A 15302-nucleotide genomic window follows, 5' to 3' on the forward strand; every position below is an offset into this window, starting at 1 on the left:
AGATGATTCCTAGGATTTACAAAGTTCAGTGGTTGTAAACAATTTATTTGGGCAGAATTTAAAAAAATTAAGTTAAACATTACAAAAAAAATTTTCTTAGTTTAAATTTATTAAATAAATTGCTTGCTACAATTTTGCAGACCAATTTTTTTTCAGTGTGTCAAAAAATAAATAAATAAATAAATAAATAAAAAAAGTAAAATAACAGATTTACAGTGCAGGTTAACTAGAAAAATTAAGGTAATTAGGCAAATCATTGTATAACAATGATTTGTTCTTTTGACAGTTGGGGAAAATATTGCTTAAGGGAGCTAATAATATTGACCTTAAAATGTGTTTTTATTATTATTATTAAAAACTGCTTTTATCCTAACTGAAATACAACAAATAAGATTTTCTCTTTCTCTTTTTTGTTTTTTTATTCTTATTTATTATTTTTAAAATAAAAAAAAACAGATCTAATTATTGGTTAAGTTAACAAAGTGACAAAAAATACTGCTGTTGCACTCTGGAATTTTATCTCAGATGACTCTACAAAATTTCCCTTTAGAGTTTTCCATGGCTGTCTATAGTGCACGCTTTTCTAAGTTTAAGTTCCCTTTTGTTGGAACAGAAAAGACATGTTTCAACTCTATGTATGTAGCGTGCTCATTTCTCAATAGTCAGACTTGTTTTGTGTTCATAGCCTGACTGTCTAAAGGAACTCATGCGTGACTGCAAAAAAATTGTTAGGTTGTGCGTGAAGCATATGGCTGGGTGTTTGTTTACCCATAAAACATGTCGGTACAAGAGATGGGCATGCAGTGTGTTATGTAAAAGGAGATTAAACCTTCAATGCTTTAACTTGCTGGATACATTAACTTGTCTAATTGAGCTGACTTAAGAAGGCATGAATAATTCGTACCGACACAATTCAGGTCAGCCTGTAAGGCAAATAAAGCTTCTTTGTTGCCATATAAGATAATTTATTTTCATGTTCCAAGAAAAACTTTTCCCTGGAACATTTTGTGTGCAAATATGTATTCTATGCATGTTTTTCACTTGTTAGTATGGTTCCCCTATTGTCCTTTGGCAAAAACCCTTGACTTGACCTACTTGAGAGCTAATAGCTTAAGTGCCAGGCCCTGCCCTTAACAGCCAGTGAGACAGGAATTTAGGCCAGAAAGATACATTTGTAGGACTTTTGCAAGCAACACTGAATGCTTTTAGTGACTATAAAATGAATGATCGTGAGAAAGAATTCTGTTGTATTTTACATTTTTTTAAATAAATCTCTGATGCTCATCCAGGCTGCATTTATTTGCTCAGAAATATTTTTTTTTTAGTTTTGAATAGCTTTCTATATTAATGCATTTCTAAATGTGATCTATTTTTGTGTGTGCAGGCACAATGCATTAATGTGAAAGAAAACATAGTAAAACTTAGTAGTAAGTGTTTTTCAAGAGTTGACACTTAGATATTGCTTGACAGTATTAGCAGTTTTGGCATGCTGTCTGAGGAGTAAACCCTTAGCTTGGAGATGATTGAGTCCAGGGCTCCCGCCTGGACAGTTAGCATGTAAGGCAGTCCGAGATCTCGTAGGCCTCGAGAGCGTCCCCTTGCAAAGATGGGGTGGAATGGGGATTCTTCCGAAACAAAAATAAGGCAGTAGGGTGAAATCAGTCTATTTATTGAAGGCTTGGATCAATCTGATTGTGTTATGGCTGATAATTACAGATATGAGACCAGCCGCGATTAATCATATGCCATGCTTCTCACAAAATTAGTTTACAAAACTTCACTTATTATGATTTATGCTCAATTTAACGAATGAATAAAAGTGTATTCTAATTATAATAATTTATTATTTATTATTATTATTATTATTATTAAATAATAATAATAATAACAGCAAATATATATTTTATTTAATCATTTATAGTTTAATTATTTTTTTGTTTTGTTTTGTTTTGTTTTGTTTTGTTTTGTTTTGTTTTGTTTTGTTTTGTTCCTGCGCAGGCATCAAAGTTGCACGTCCCATTGACATGCGATGAAGCGAGGCGCAAAATAAGCATGAACATTTTCGTGCAGTGCCTGACTTAGCAATTATGACTGGTCAGGTCGTCAATGGCATTATTATCTTGCTGCCTACATAAGGCTGCATTTGAACAGTTATGAAAGCTCCTCTAACTATACACCAAGCATTAGCAGGTATTTGTACTTTTACGGCCCAGGTGTATCACACATCCGACCCCCTTTGTTGCTTTGTTATCTGTCTAGACAAGACTCTAGGACTTTGAGTACTTTTGGGTTACATCAGCAGCTCTGTGATTACCCAGTTTAACATTTCTGCACTGAAGACCTAGTTTTTTTTTTTTTTTTTGTCATGACAGTAAACCCATGTTCTTTGTAATGTAATGCGTTGAGTTTGCCACTTGAAGCTGTTGTGGATGTCCAAAGTTCTTATTAATGGTGGATATTTATACCCGCTTGAGTTTTGTGTCATCTCAGCAGATCAACTTATCTGCTTTTACGTGACTGAGGACAATCTGGGGCTGTATAAGCTTGTGTTTATTTATTTATTTTTAGATTTCCAAGCAACAGCACGTCTGCACTTACACTAAATTATTTAAATATTCATAATATAAGTATATACACTGTTCAGAAGAATGAAGAAAGAAATCTCTAATGCTTACCATTACATTTATTATATCAAAAGGCATTAAACACACTAACATATTACATTTTAAATGAAAAATTTTTAACAATTGAACTGAATTCTAGCATCATAGATCCTTCAGAAATCATTCTAATATGCTGAACTGGTGCCCAATATATAATGATAACACTTGTGCTGCTTAATATTTTTGTGATATAATAAAATATTTTGTAATGTATCTACCTTAAATTTCAAAAACAATTTGACTCTTTTAAATGCTTAGACTCATTACTGCACATGCAAAATGTTATGGAAATAACGTGTCTGCTCCATGGCTTCATTTTCATGTTATGTAAGAACTTTCAATCTGACGTACACATGTAAACCTCGTGTGTGTGTATGATATGTGGAAATTACACATTGATAGGATTATTCTCCCAAAATTTAAATCTGCTGTTAATTGACTTTTAAATTTTAATTTCAAAATATATTTGTTTATATTATATAAAAATATATTATATTAAAACATATTTTGTTCAATACATATGTTTACATTAATTTGCATTTGAAAGCATTTCTGTTTTGTTTCCATTTTCCTAAAGTCACTCTGAAAGCACTTAAATATTCTTACTGATGCAACAAAAGCCTACTGAGATGATACAGGGAAATCAGATAATAAAGATAAAGTTTTTATTATCTGTTCTCCGGGCAATAATTAAATCTAGATTGAATTTGATTATCATTCAATGTGTGATTTAATTTCATGTTTTGCTCATCTTTTTTCATGCATCTCTGAAGATGTATTAAATATATATTGTACCAACATAACATGAGAGCACGTTGCAGTTACTGGTATATCTATATTTCAGTGCACATGAATAAACATGTCATTTTTATTTCAAACATCGAATTTTTAAAGCTATCCGTTTGGAGGAACAAAGGGACCTCAACAATCTCTATATTGCAGGGCAAACATTGGTGTCTCAATGAGGACAGATGGTCAAAGTGTCAAAGTGTATCTGTTTTAATGTAGACATTCCAGAGTTGTAAAGAGCAATAAACTGGGTTTATTAAAAATAATATTAATGAAAAGTAATGCTCATTGTCAACTGTAGTCTCATTTAGAACAAATTTTCATTGCGGAAAAGGTCTCTTATAATCAGGGGTGCCCAAACTCTTTCTTATGAAGTGCCAAAAACCAAACATGATTGAGTCTAGTGCGCCAGGCGTAAATACAGTATATACGCTATGGATGATTTCCTCAATTATTGTATAAAGTTTATAAGTATTTAGCTAAAAATATTTAACTAGAAAACATTGCTTTATATTAACTAATACTGTAGGGAGACTCCAGACACTCCATAGATAAAGCACATGAAAAAATCTGGTTAAAAAAATTCACGTGTTACTCACGTGTTCTAGTGCTGTGGATGTATACCCTGGGTTGTAAACTGGTAAACAGACACCTGCGTTTGGTTCATGAGAGATCGACCAGTTCGGTGAGTCATAAAATGTGATTATCGACTGATACTGATCTTCAGCCGATCGATCAGAGCATCCCTATAATACAGCATACATTGCATTTTATTGGGAACTTTTCATTCATTCATTTTCTTTTCGGCTTGGTCCCTTTATTAATCTGGGGTCGCCACAGCGGAATGAACTGCCAACTTATGCAGCAAATGTTTTACGCAGCCGATGCTCTTTCAACTGCAACCCATCACTGCGGAACACTCATAGACTCTCATTCACACACATACACTACGACAATTTTAGCTTACCTAATTCATCTGTACTGTATGTCTTTGAACATGTGGGGGAAACCGGAGCACCCGGAGGAAACCCACACAAATGTGAGGAGAACATGCAAACTCTACACAGAAATGCCAACTGACCCAGCCGAGACTAGAACCAGTGACCTTGCTGTGAAGCGACAGCACTACCTACTGCGCCACCGCGTCGCTCTTATTAGGAATTTATTACAGTAAAAACAAAAACGATTTAATTAACAACAAAATGGAGTTACTCTAGTTTTTGCCATGATTTGCTCACTAATGTCTTCTACAAAGTCTTCTATCCATCGAGGGACATTATTTACTGTACATTTAAAAAAAATAGATTCATTTGCAAGATTTAAGTGAAATAATTCATTTCAGTTTGCTTTTTTGTAGCTTAGCAATAAAACAAACAAACAAAAGATCCAGTCAAATTAGAAATGACAATCTCTTTTAAAGGCATTCACTTCAACCCTCTCCATCACTCTCTTCTCAGATGGGATGGTGGACCAAACCAAAGGTTACAATAGGCCAATTTTGGCCCGCACGCCCTACTTTGAACATTTCTGTTTTATAATGAAAAATTTCCCTGTAGAGAAAACAGTTTAACACTGACACTGACGTAAAATTAAAAAAGTATATCTTCTCTACAGCTGCACATCAAGCTTTGAGCTCAAATCACCGAAACCTGAAACAGAAAGGGCTGTTAGGCATGTTTTCATACAGAGTCCAATAGGAGAATCTTCCCTCCAACAAAAATGTCTGTCCTGCACACATTGTCCAATTATACCAAATCGCTCCAATTAGTCTGTCATAGATACTCAAGCAACAAAAGGAGGGAATGTTCCGATGACATAAAGTGTCATTATTATTATCATCATCATTTAATATAATCATCATAACTCCAGAACATTAGTCCCAAGGTTATAACGAATAACACCACCATATCCATTCATTCATTCATATACTGTATCAGATGTGGAAAAATGAGTAGCGCCCATCTACAAATGCAATAATCTGAATTTCGCACAATGTAATGAGGTCAGACAGTGAATGGATCTGTCTTAAGCTCTGTACGCTATGTACTAGTGATCCATGTGTTCAAGAAGCCCCCGCTGTGCAGACATGAAAAGAAATCACTCCAGATGTGGCTGTACTGCTGCACGCACTCCTAATTAATAATGCATTGTTTTTCTTCAGAGAGGCGTCAGAGTGTGTTACTCTTGCACGGCTGCTCTCAGGTCGTACTAATCGATGCTTCTTGCTGAGCCACGGCCTCCTGCAGGCTTTACAATGAAGAATATCTTTCCTGAGAAATTGGGCCTTGCATGCCACGCTTATGTAACTGTCTGCAGCCAGGTCATAAAAGTCAGTGCCAAATCAGCAGTTCCAAACAGAATATATGGGTGCTGTATTTTTGATAAGCTTAAGTCCAAATAAGTAACTATTACCAAAGCACTGAAGTTTATTAGATGAATGTGTCTTTTATTTGACATATGATTTCATGTAATTCAAAAGTGAGAAAATGTATCGGTCAAAAATGAAAAGGGGATTTTAAGCATCAAAATAAAAAAGTGTAATTAGGAACTGTGCAACTGTAGAAAAAGGCTTTTTTAGACACACTAGAATATCATTGAGTGTAAAAATAATTTTTATATAAAGGTTTTTACACATTCACCATGAAACTGAAACAATCAGTTTATATATACAGTCACCGGCCACTTAATTAGATACACTTTTCAACTGCTATTCATTCATTCATTTTCTTGTCGGCTTAGTCCCTTTATTAATCTGGGGTCGCCACAGCGGAATGAACCGCCAACTCATCCAGCATGTTTTTACGCAGCGAATGCCCTTTCAGCCGCAACCCATCTTTGGGAAACATTCACACAAGCATTCATACATGCACTACGGACAATTTAGCTTGCTCAATTCACCTGTACCACATATCTTTGGACTGTAAGGGAAACCGGAGCACCCGGAGAAAATCCACGAAAACGCAGGGAGAACATGCTAACTCCACACAGAAGCACCAACTGAGCCGAGACGAGCCGATGTTCGAACCAGCTACCCAGTGACCTTCTTGCTGTGAGGCAACAGCACAACCTACTGCACCACTGCGTCGCCGTCCAACTGCTAGTTAACGCAAATTTTTAATTAACCAATCACATATGCAGCAACTCAATGCAGTTAGGCATGTAGACATGGTCAAGACGATCTGATGCAGTTCAAACCGAGCATCAGAATGAGGAATGAGAAAACATGTGTCCACTCCATCATCAGAACACTGGATTAGAGGGGTTCTACATTGCATCTATCTTGAGAAACTGAGACATTGTTTCAAAGGATCACTGAATTCCTTTACTGTCATTGGGAACCTTAACATTTCAGAACGTGCTGACTAGAATTTCAAAAAGGAGAAAGAGAGACTTTTAGCATTCACTTTAAATTATCTTCTTATATGTATTATATAATTTTATTTATTTATTTATTTATTTATTCATTTGTATGTTTGTTTGTTTGTTTGTTTATTTGTTTATTTATTATTATCATTATTGTCATTATTATTATTTTTGTTATTATTATTATATAAATATTATTATATAATTGGTTTATTATTTCTTAATATGTGTCTTGATTCATCTTTGCATACTTATTGGAGGCCTCAGGAAAGAGGGAGGGGTGGGAGATGGGAGGGATGGTGCTTAGAAGGGGGTTGTCACGATTTAGCGTGATCAAAAACAATAAACAAAAAACAGAAAGGTGCGGATCCAAGTGCAGATTATTTATTTACAGTGCAGCCAACAAGGTGATAATACAAAGTAACAAATAAACAACAAAACCAGAAACTAAATCAGAGACGAGGCTCAGGAAAAACAAACTCAAACAACTAAACCTAATTAGAAAACAGGCTAGACAAATGACACACGAACTAGACTAATGCAAACATACGAGAACAGGATCAGAAATACAAACTTGGAAATCTAAGACTTACTGGAAACTTGAAAAAGGAAGACAAGGTAGACAACGACGCGATGACAAACATAGGTGGAATGGTAGAATATATAGTCCAGATAATCAACGGTAACACAAAACAGATGAGATGACGGGTCAGTGTAAGTGTTCCGGTGTATGCGCGTGGGATGTATGAGAATGTAGTTTTTTCCCTGGGGCACTGTAGCGCCTACAAGTCCTAGAGCGCTACAGCGCCCTCAGGTGGTCACAGACGGATGTGACATTACCCCCCCTCTAAAGAGCGGCTTCCAGACGCTCCCAGACTGGTTCCAAGAGGGGGGGCGGAGCGGAGCAGGAACAAAGGGAGGGATGGGAGGGCCAGATCATGGTCAGGCAGTGGGTCAGGCACCCCAGCAGGAAGCCAGGGTGCGGCCGGTGAATCTGTCCCAAGTAGTGGGAAGGACCACCAGGGAGGGTCGGGAGGGATGACCCATGGATGATCCCGCAGGAGGCACAAGGCAGGGGGTTTTAGGAGAGCCGGCTGGAGAGGCAACTGGACTGGAGCAGGCGGAACTGGAGGCAGCTGGGCAGGAGCCGGCGGGACTGGAGGCAGCTGGGCAGGAACCGGCGGGACTGGAGGCAGCTGGGCAGGAGCCGGCGGGACTGGAAGCAGCTGGGCAGGAGCCGGCGGGACTGGAAGCAGCTGGGCAGGAGCCGGCGGGACTGGAAGCAGCTGGGCAGGAGCCGGCGGGACTGGAGGCAGCTGGACTGGAGCCGGCGGGACTGGAGGCAGCTGGACTGGAGCCGGCGGGACAGGAGGCAGCTGGACTGGAGCCGGCGGGACAGGAGGCAGCTGGACTGGAGCCGGCGGGACTGGAGGCAGCTGGACTGGAGCCGGCAGGGCATGGAGCCGGACTGGGACCGGCAAGGCAAGACGTCTGGGAGGTGCCGGCAGGGCAAGACGTCTGGATGGCGTTGGTAATGCCAGGAGCCGGGCTGGGACCGGCAGGGCGAGGAGCCGGGTTGGGGCCGGCAGGGCAAGACGTCTGGGTGGTGCCGGCAGGGCGAGGAACCTGGGTGGCGCCGGCAGGGCGAGGAGCTTGAGTGGCGCCGGTAAAGCCAGGAGCCGGACTGGAACCGGCATTGAACTGCGCTCTGGGGCTGGAGCCGACAGGGCGAGGAGCCTGGGTGGCGCCGGCAGGGCGAGGAGCCTGGGTGGCGCCGGCAGGGCGAGGAGCCTGGGTGGCGCCGGCAGGGCGAGGAGCTTGGGTGGCGCCGGTAAGGCCAGAAGCCAGACTGGAACTGGCATTGGACTGCGCTCTGGGGCTGGAGCCGACACTGGCGGGCGCTCTGGGGCTGGAGCCGACACTGGCGGGCGCTCTGGGGCTGGAGCCGACACTGGCGGGCGCTCTGGGGCTGGAGCCGACACTGGCGGGCGCTCTGGGGCTGGAGCCGACACTGGCGGGCGCTCTGGGGCTGGAGCCGACACTGGCGGGCGCTCTGGGGCTGGAGCCGACACTGGCGGGCGCTCTGGGGCTGGAGCCGACACTGGCGGGCGCTCTGGGGCTGGAGCCGACACTGGCGGGCGCTCTGGGGCTGGAGCCGACACTGGCGGGCGCTCTGGGGCTGGAGCCGACACTGGCGGGCGCTCTGGGGCTGGAGCCGACACTGGCGGGCGCTCTGGGGCTGGAGCCGACACTGGCGGGCGCTCTGGGGCTGGAGCCGACACTGGCGGGCGCTCTGGGGCTGGAGCCGACACTGGCGGGCGCTCTGGGGCTGGAGCCGACACTGGCGGGCGCTCTGTGGCTGGAGCCGACACTGGCGGGCGCTCTGTGGCTGGAGCTGACACTGGCGGGCGCTCTGTGGCTGGAGCTGACACTGGCGGGCGCTCTGGGGCTGGAGCCTTCCTCCTCCTGCGCCGCCCTCGTCTGGTGGTTTGAGACGTGAGAACGGTGTCATCTGGAGAAGGAGCTTGCTCTGGAACTGGAGCTGACACTGGCGGGCATTGTGGGCATAGGGCAGAGGCTGAAGTTTCACACAGCTCCAGAAGACTCTCCAGGGGCTCTGAGAAGGGTATTCTTCTGGTAACCCGACGCGGGTAAGTCCGTAACTCCAGTCCTGCCTCTCTCCTCTTTCCTTTAGTTAAATCAGCTGGCCCCGAAAATATCCCTCTCTGTTGCCATCTACTCAGGCCTCCCTCCTGAGGGTTCTCCTCCTTCAACTTAACATCTTTAAAATATCTAGTAAATTGGCATCAAGGAAAAGGTAAAATAAATCAGTTATTAGAAATTAGTTATTTAAATTATATTGTTTAAAAAAGTGTTGAAAAAAATCTCTATGTTTAACAAAGATTGGGGAAAAATAAACGGGGGTTTAAAAATTCTGATTTCAACTGTACATTGTATAATTATACAAAATCAAAGAACAAACTACGTAGTTTACTTTGAGTAATTTTTGATCTTGCATCCAGCAAAACACTGCAATCTGCTGTTGCATTGATGTAACTAAATTGCTTTTAAGTTGCGGAGACTGTGCTTTACTAAACTGAATTGCAGTGAATACACACAGATTTTCCCACAGTAATACTTTGTGCAAAAGTGATGCAAGTGTTTTTCGTTCCATAATGAGAGGAACTGTGTGTGCCAACAGTGTGTGTTGAAATAGCATGTCAGTATGCAACAGTTTTACCCTACTCTGCAAACTGAGATTGAACAACTTGATGCCATCAAGAATATGCCTTTCGATATTGTTAGAGATATGCATCGGAGATATTGTTTGCAACTCTTAGTCACTGTAAAAACAAGCCAGTTAGTAGAAAGCCTGTTTCAATCTAATGCAAATACAAAGGGTGTGAACGCGTTCAGTGTATTTGCACTCAAACTTTTACTTCACCTTCTCTCTCAGCGCTACAGTACATTTTATTCATTTTATTCGACATTTTTCATTTGAAAATATAATAATCAGATAATGATTTATGTAAATGCAGGTACAGTAAAAGACAAAGCAGCTAAGACAAGAAGTAGTGAAAGAAGTTCTGTTATTCGTAACTATACATTTGAAGGTTTATAGAAACAGATATCTCAGTATGGCCCCTATTCATATTTAAAAAACCACTTTCTTTTGTTATTTTCAGATATGTAGTCACACAGACACGGTTTTACATAACAGTGAACCGAGTCAACCGCCACACCCAGAGATATGCAGAAGTTCTTTTTGTAAAGGTATGGTATTAACATGTGTTTCTAAACTAAACCATCCAGCAGAAACTATCCAGTCCGCAGAGCAAACACAAAACCTGACTTGATCCCATTTTCTTTCTTGATGCCTGTTCCTGGTGTTGTTATGAATGATTTATTGTTGCACTCTACATATCATAAAAATGTTTTTGTAATCATTAATCAAAATGAAATAATATGCTCAATACTTCTACTTCATCTTTAAGACAACTTTCCTTCTTTGTGAATGGCAGCCTTTTAAGGCACAAACAAAATTAGACGGTAAAAAAAACATATTTATAGAGCCCCTATTATAGGTTTTTAAAAATAACCTTTCATGCAGTGTTTAACACAGTAATAAATGAAGTGAAATACAGTATCTAGCTAAGGCTTAAATCTGAAAGTGCACCTTGTTTAAAACTATTAATTCATCTATAAATGAGTCAACTCAGAGTGGTTTAAATGAATCGTGGGGTAACGAGTCTTTAGCCTCTTTTAGCCGTTTGTTAAAGAAAGGGCTATTGATGTATGTGACTTTGTCACAGCTTGACGGAAACTTTACAGTACACAGTTCATGGATCAGTTTCTTCCTCTATTTCACAAGTACAAGTAAGTGCGATTAAAATGGTTGCCTCCTTCTTTTCTCTAGCTTGCAATTTATGTTTTTAATTGTGTTTTGTTATTTGTAACCGTTCCATGCGGATTGTACTGTATCTGGTTAACTCTTTATATTTTCATATCGTGTGTAAATCCACATTGAAAATGTGACGTGTGCCGATTTCTTTACGGATTTAAATGCGTTTGTGAGCTTGGCCACTATTAACTGTTCCCACACACAGGCAGTGGTCAAGTTTCAAAATAGTTACGCTTTTGCCACTGTGTGGATTAATACTGAATGTGCGTCATCGTTAAGAATAGAGCAATATGCTGGTGTTGAACTGCATTGCTTTATTGACTCCTGCATTGTGCTCACACTTACATTCTGCACTCTGGCTACTTCAACAATATTGATAAGCCGTGGTGGGCATTTCTCCCTGCCTCACGCTGAACACAGTTGACCGATAACAATAGATTGGCATCATGCTAAGGAGGGGTCTAAGAACAAATGAATCGCTGAACGAATCACATGAGAGTCATTGTGATAGCTAGCTACAAATAAATGCATACTATATGACAATGAAAAAGTTTTTTTGATCTTCCATGCATATCAGCCTGTTGTTGGTGACCCACAAAACCAAAATATGACCTTCTTTAATGCATTTGTATCTGCTCACAGAAAGTGTTGCTTTGTCTTCAGAAGTGGCAAGAAAAAGAATGTTCTATTGCAAAATGTTTTTTTCTTCCACCCTTAAATTATTTCCATCCCTGTTTTTGGTGAATGCGAAGTTTTTTGAAGAAATTCAAATGGGATGGGAGTGAATGCAGAAATGCAGAAACACATACACACATAAACACTGTCTATATATAAATTAAAATAATATATTTCTAACAAGAATTTATACTGACTTTTAAAGTTTAATTCTGTTAACATTACCAAACATGGCGAGGTTTGGTATTTGTCTTGCACTGCACCCGATGACAACTCACACCACAGGACGAAAGCACATCTGGAGTGTTTTAAGAACTGGAATTTTTGCTGTGAAGTGACAAAGGCAGAAGCTCAGTAGCTGAGTTCAGTAGCTATGATTTCAGAAATGTGCTCCAACACCTTCAATTGCCCTGAAAACATTCCTACCGTTTGGAGTTGCACAATCGTGTGAAGGTCAACCTCTTCAGCGACTGTCTACAAACTAAGCTCATCCCGTCTGCACTTTTGCTTACTGTACGCCCCTCCCTGCTTCATGCTTTGCATGTCTGCAAGTGTTTGCCTGTTGTCTGGCTTGGGCGCTATTTCTGGCGTCAGCAAAGGTGTTATGTTTGGTGTGACATTGACAGTACCTGCAGGGTTGCCGAGTCACTTCAATACCTTCAACCTTTTGTTTGTTATCAACTGCTTTAACTTGTGTGCCATCACATTGTCCATTTCAAGTCAAAACTCTCTTTACTGTCCTCAGGATGCTTTAAAAAATGTCAAATTTTTAATCATAGGACAGGCTCACTTTACTAAGGGTCTATGACATAAACATGGTTAGCTGCAGGTTCTCAGAAAGCCTGCCCAAGTAAACAGACCACAGGAAGAGCCTCTACATGACCCTCACATGAGGACAACAGGGAAGCTGCTTGCCTGACATGGGCCCTATTATTAGACACTCCGTGATAGACGCTGGCATGGAAGTTGTGGTTTATGTCGTGCAAGACCCTGACTGCTCGTTTTTTGCTCATATGACAGAAAAGTTGATGCAGTCCAAGAAAATTAAGTCATAACACTGTATTTTAAGTTGTCCCTTACAGACATGACTGTTACTGACTAGGTATTCAACTAAAAACAGAAAACTTAGTTGATGATAAAAAATAATAATAATAATAAAAAGTTGATGGTAGCGTGAAAAAAATGCTTGCCTGACATGGGCCCTACACTGCAAAAAATGCTTTTCTTAATTAGATTTTTTTGTCTTGTTTCTAGTCCAAATATCTAAAAGTTCTTAAATCAAGAAGCATTTTCTAGATGAGCAAAACATATTGTCTTGTTTTAAGAAATAATATGCCAAAATAAAGTGAGCTTTTTCTTAAATATTCTGCTAATGGGGTAAGCAAAATAATCTTATCACAAATCGAAAAACAAGATTATTGCCAGTATGCGTACCCTGACATAAACCTATGTTTAAAATTCTAAAATGCATCATCTCCTTTACGATGGCCTTGCTGCGGACAGTTACAACCCTTTTTGCATCCTTGTTGGAATACACTGCTAGCAATCGACGATTTCTGTTAATTTAGGAAACTGAGCGCATACTGTATTGTACAGGAGACACACAGATTGACTGATAATGGTCTACAGCCAATCAGGACGCAGAACACAATTTGCTATTTAAAAAAGTAAATAAAAATAGCCATGTCAAATCGCACAAAAAAAAATAAAAATCTGTGAAACTGCAATGCTGCGAAATGTGAACTGCATAATTTTTTTCTGTATTTTATTTGTATAGCTACAATGTAACAAAATGTTAACATTTTTCGTGTTTTATCAAGTTTTTTATTTTTTTCAGGTTATTTACGAATATGAAGTTCACTATTGGACCTTAATCTTGAACCTTTTTTTTTTGACAATTGATTTTAAAAAAAGTAATCACTATAATTTAATTACATGACTTTTATATACATTCTTGTAGTTTGAGACAACATATAATATACAAAGTAATATAGAAACAAGTCTGTAAAATGATAGAAAACATACTGGCAGTTTATTACCATGTTCACTTCAAACTTCACTTTATCAGACTTTTAACATCAAAAGTTGTTTTGTTTGGAAAAATCATGGTCCCATTATGCAATTCAAAAACATAAAAAAGAAACATGAATTACAAAATACAGTAAAATATGGATACTTTTTTTGTGTTTGTGTTGGAATTAAATAGAAGCTTTATTATGTGCTAAAACCTTTTTGCCTGGAAACATTTTTTATTCTTTAAACATAGAGTATATTAAAGCAGCATCATTAATCAACTGGGGAAGTTTGAAGATATGTCTTAATTCAAAATTGTAACCTATTCACCCCTATATATAATAAATATCTGCTCCATAATGCTGACAAATATTGTTGCATCAGCTCTGTCTCCATTCTCATATTTAACACTCAATTTTTTTGTCTTATCATCATATGTTTTTTACTCAAAAATCTCACATGATAGAAGTAAAATTTTTACAATTTTTATTATTTTGACATAGTTTTACTATGTACTACGTATTAACCAACACATCAGGCTGATATTAACACTAAAACCTTTGCGGTGGTTTAAAGCGTGAGTTCTTTTCTGAGTCGTGCCATTATATCATTTGTCAGGATCTAAATGCACACGTGATATAACCTCACGAAGAGTGTATCCGGGGGATGTCCTGAGTGTGGCTGTCAGATATGGATGAATGCAAGAGTGTGAGAGAAAAACGCAGAAGCTGAGCGCGAGGCAGACAGAAACAGGGAAATAAAAATCAAATGAAAAAAAAGAAATGAGGAAGAGAAAGAGGTGGGGTGGGAGGGCTTTCACAGCTGTTGTTCTGCTGTGTTTCCTCTGATAGTGGACTTGGCTGTACTCCCAGTTCTTTAGGTAAACGATTCAAAACACAATTAACTTCAACGCCTTTTTATGAAAAGACAAGGTGGAAGTATGCAAAGCAACACTAATTCTGGATTGCTTCCATATTATTTGTTTTTAGATCTGCACGGATTCCTTAAAATATTTTGAATTTGTGGAAATGTTTTATAGAAATAAGCCATTCAAGATACTGCAGGTGAATAGGGTAAAAAAATGAACCAATAGTTATAAACATTCTTCCCCAGTTCTTACATTACATTAACAATTGCAAACATTTTTTTGCATAACAGCTTTTCTTAAATTATATATTTAAGTTAGGCAATAGTTGATGAGATTTGTGCTGATTTGCATACAGTCAGGTTTGAAATTCTTGTTTTTTTTTTTTGTCTTTTTTTATTTTTGCCAACTAAACATTTTTCAACTGCTTTTAGATTTTAATAACTATAACTTTGACTTTTTAATTCAGTTTGTGGATTTTTTTATTTTTAGCACTGTAAGCTGTGACATCATCTTGCTTTTTACTACTAAG

At 39.2% G+C, this 15302-nt stretch overlaps 1 protein-coding gene across 3 annotated transcripts in view; it reads right to left on the reverse strand.

Annotated features, from left to right (window-relative positions):
- The window catches only part of tsc22d3 (TSC22 domain family, member 3), a 66041-nt gene that overhangs the window by 19813 nt on the left and 30926 nt on the right, over positions 1–15302 (reverse strand). The window contains exon 2 of one of the 3 annotated variants that reach the window (XM_087280293.1): positions 7184–9608. Coding sequence (XP_087136419.1) covers positions 7652–9608 — 1957 coding nt within the window. The 3' untranslated portion in view covers positions 7184–7651. 3 annotated transcript variants of the gene reach the window in all.

This window comes from Danio rerio, chromosome 14, assembly GCF_052040795.2.
Source record: "Danio rerio strain M-AB ecotype USA chromosome 14, GRCz13ab, whole genome shotgun sequence".
Taxonomy (NCBI): domain Eukaryota; kingdom Metazoa; phylum Chordata; class Actinopteri; order Cypriniformes; family Danionidae; genus Danio; species Danio rerio.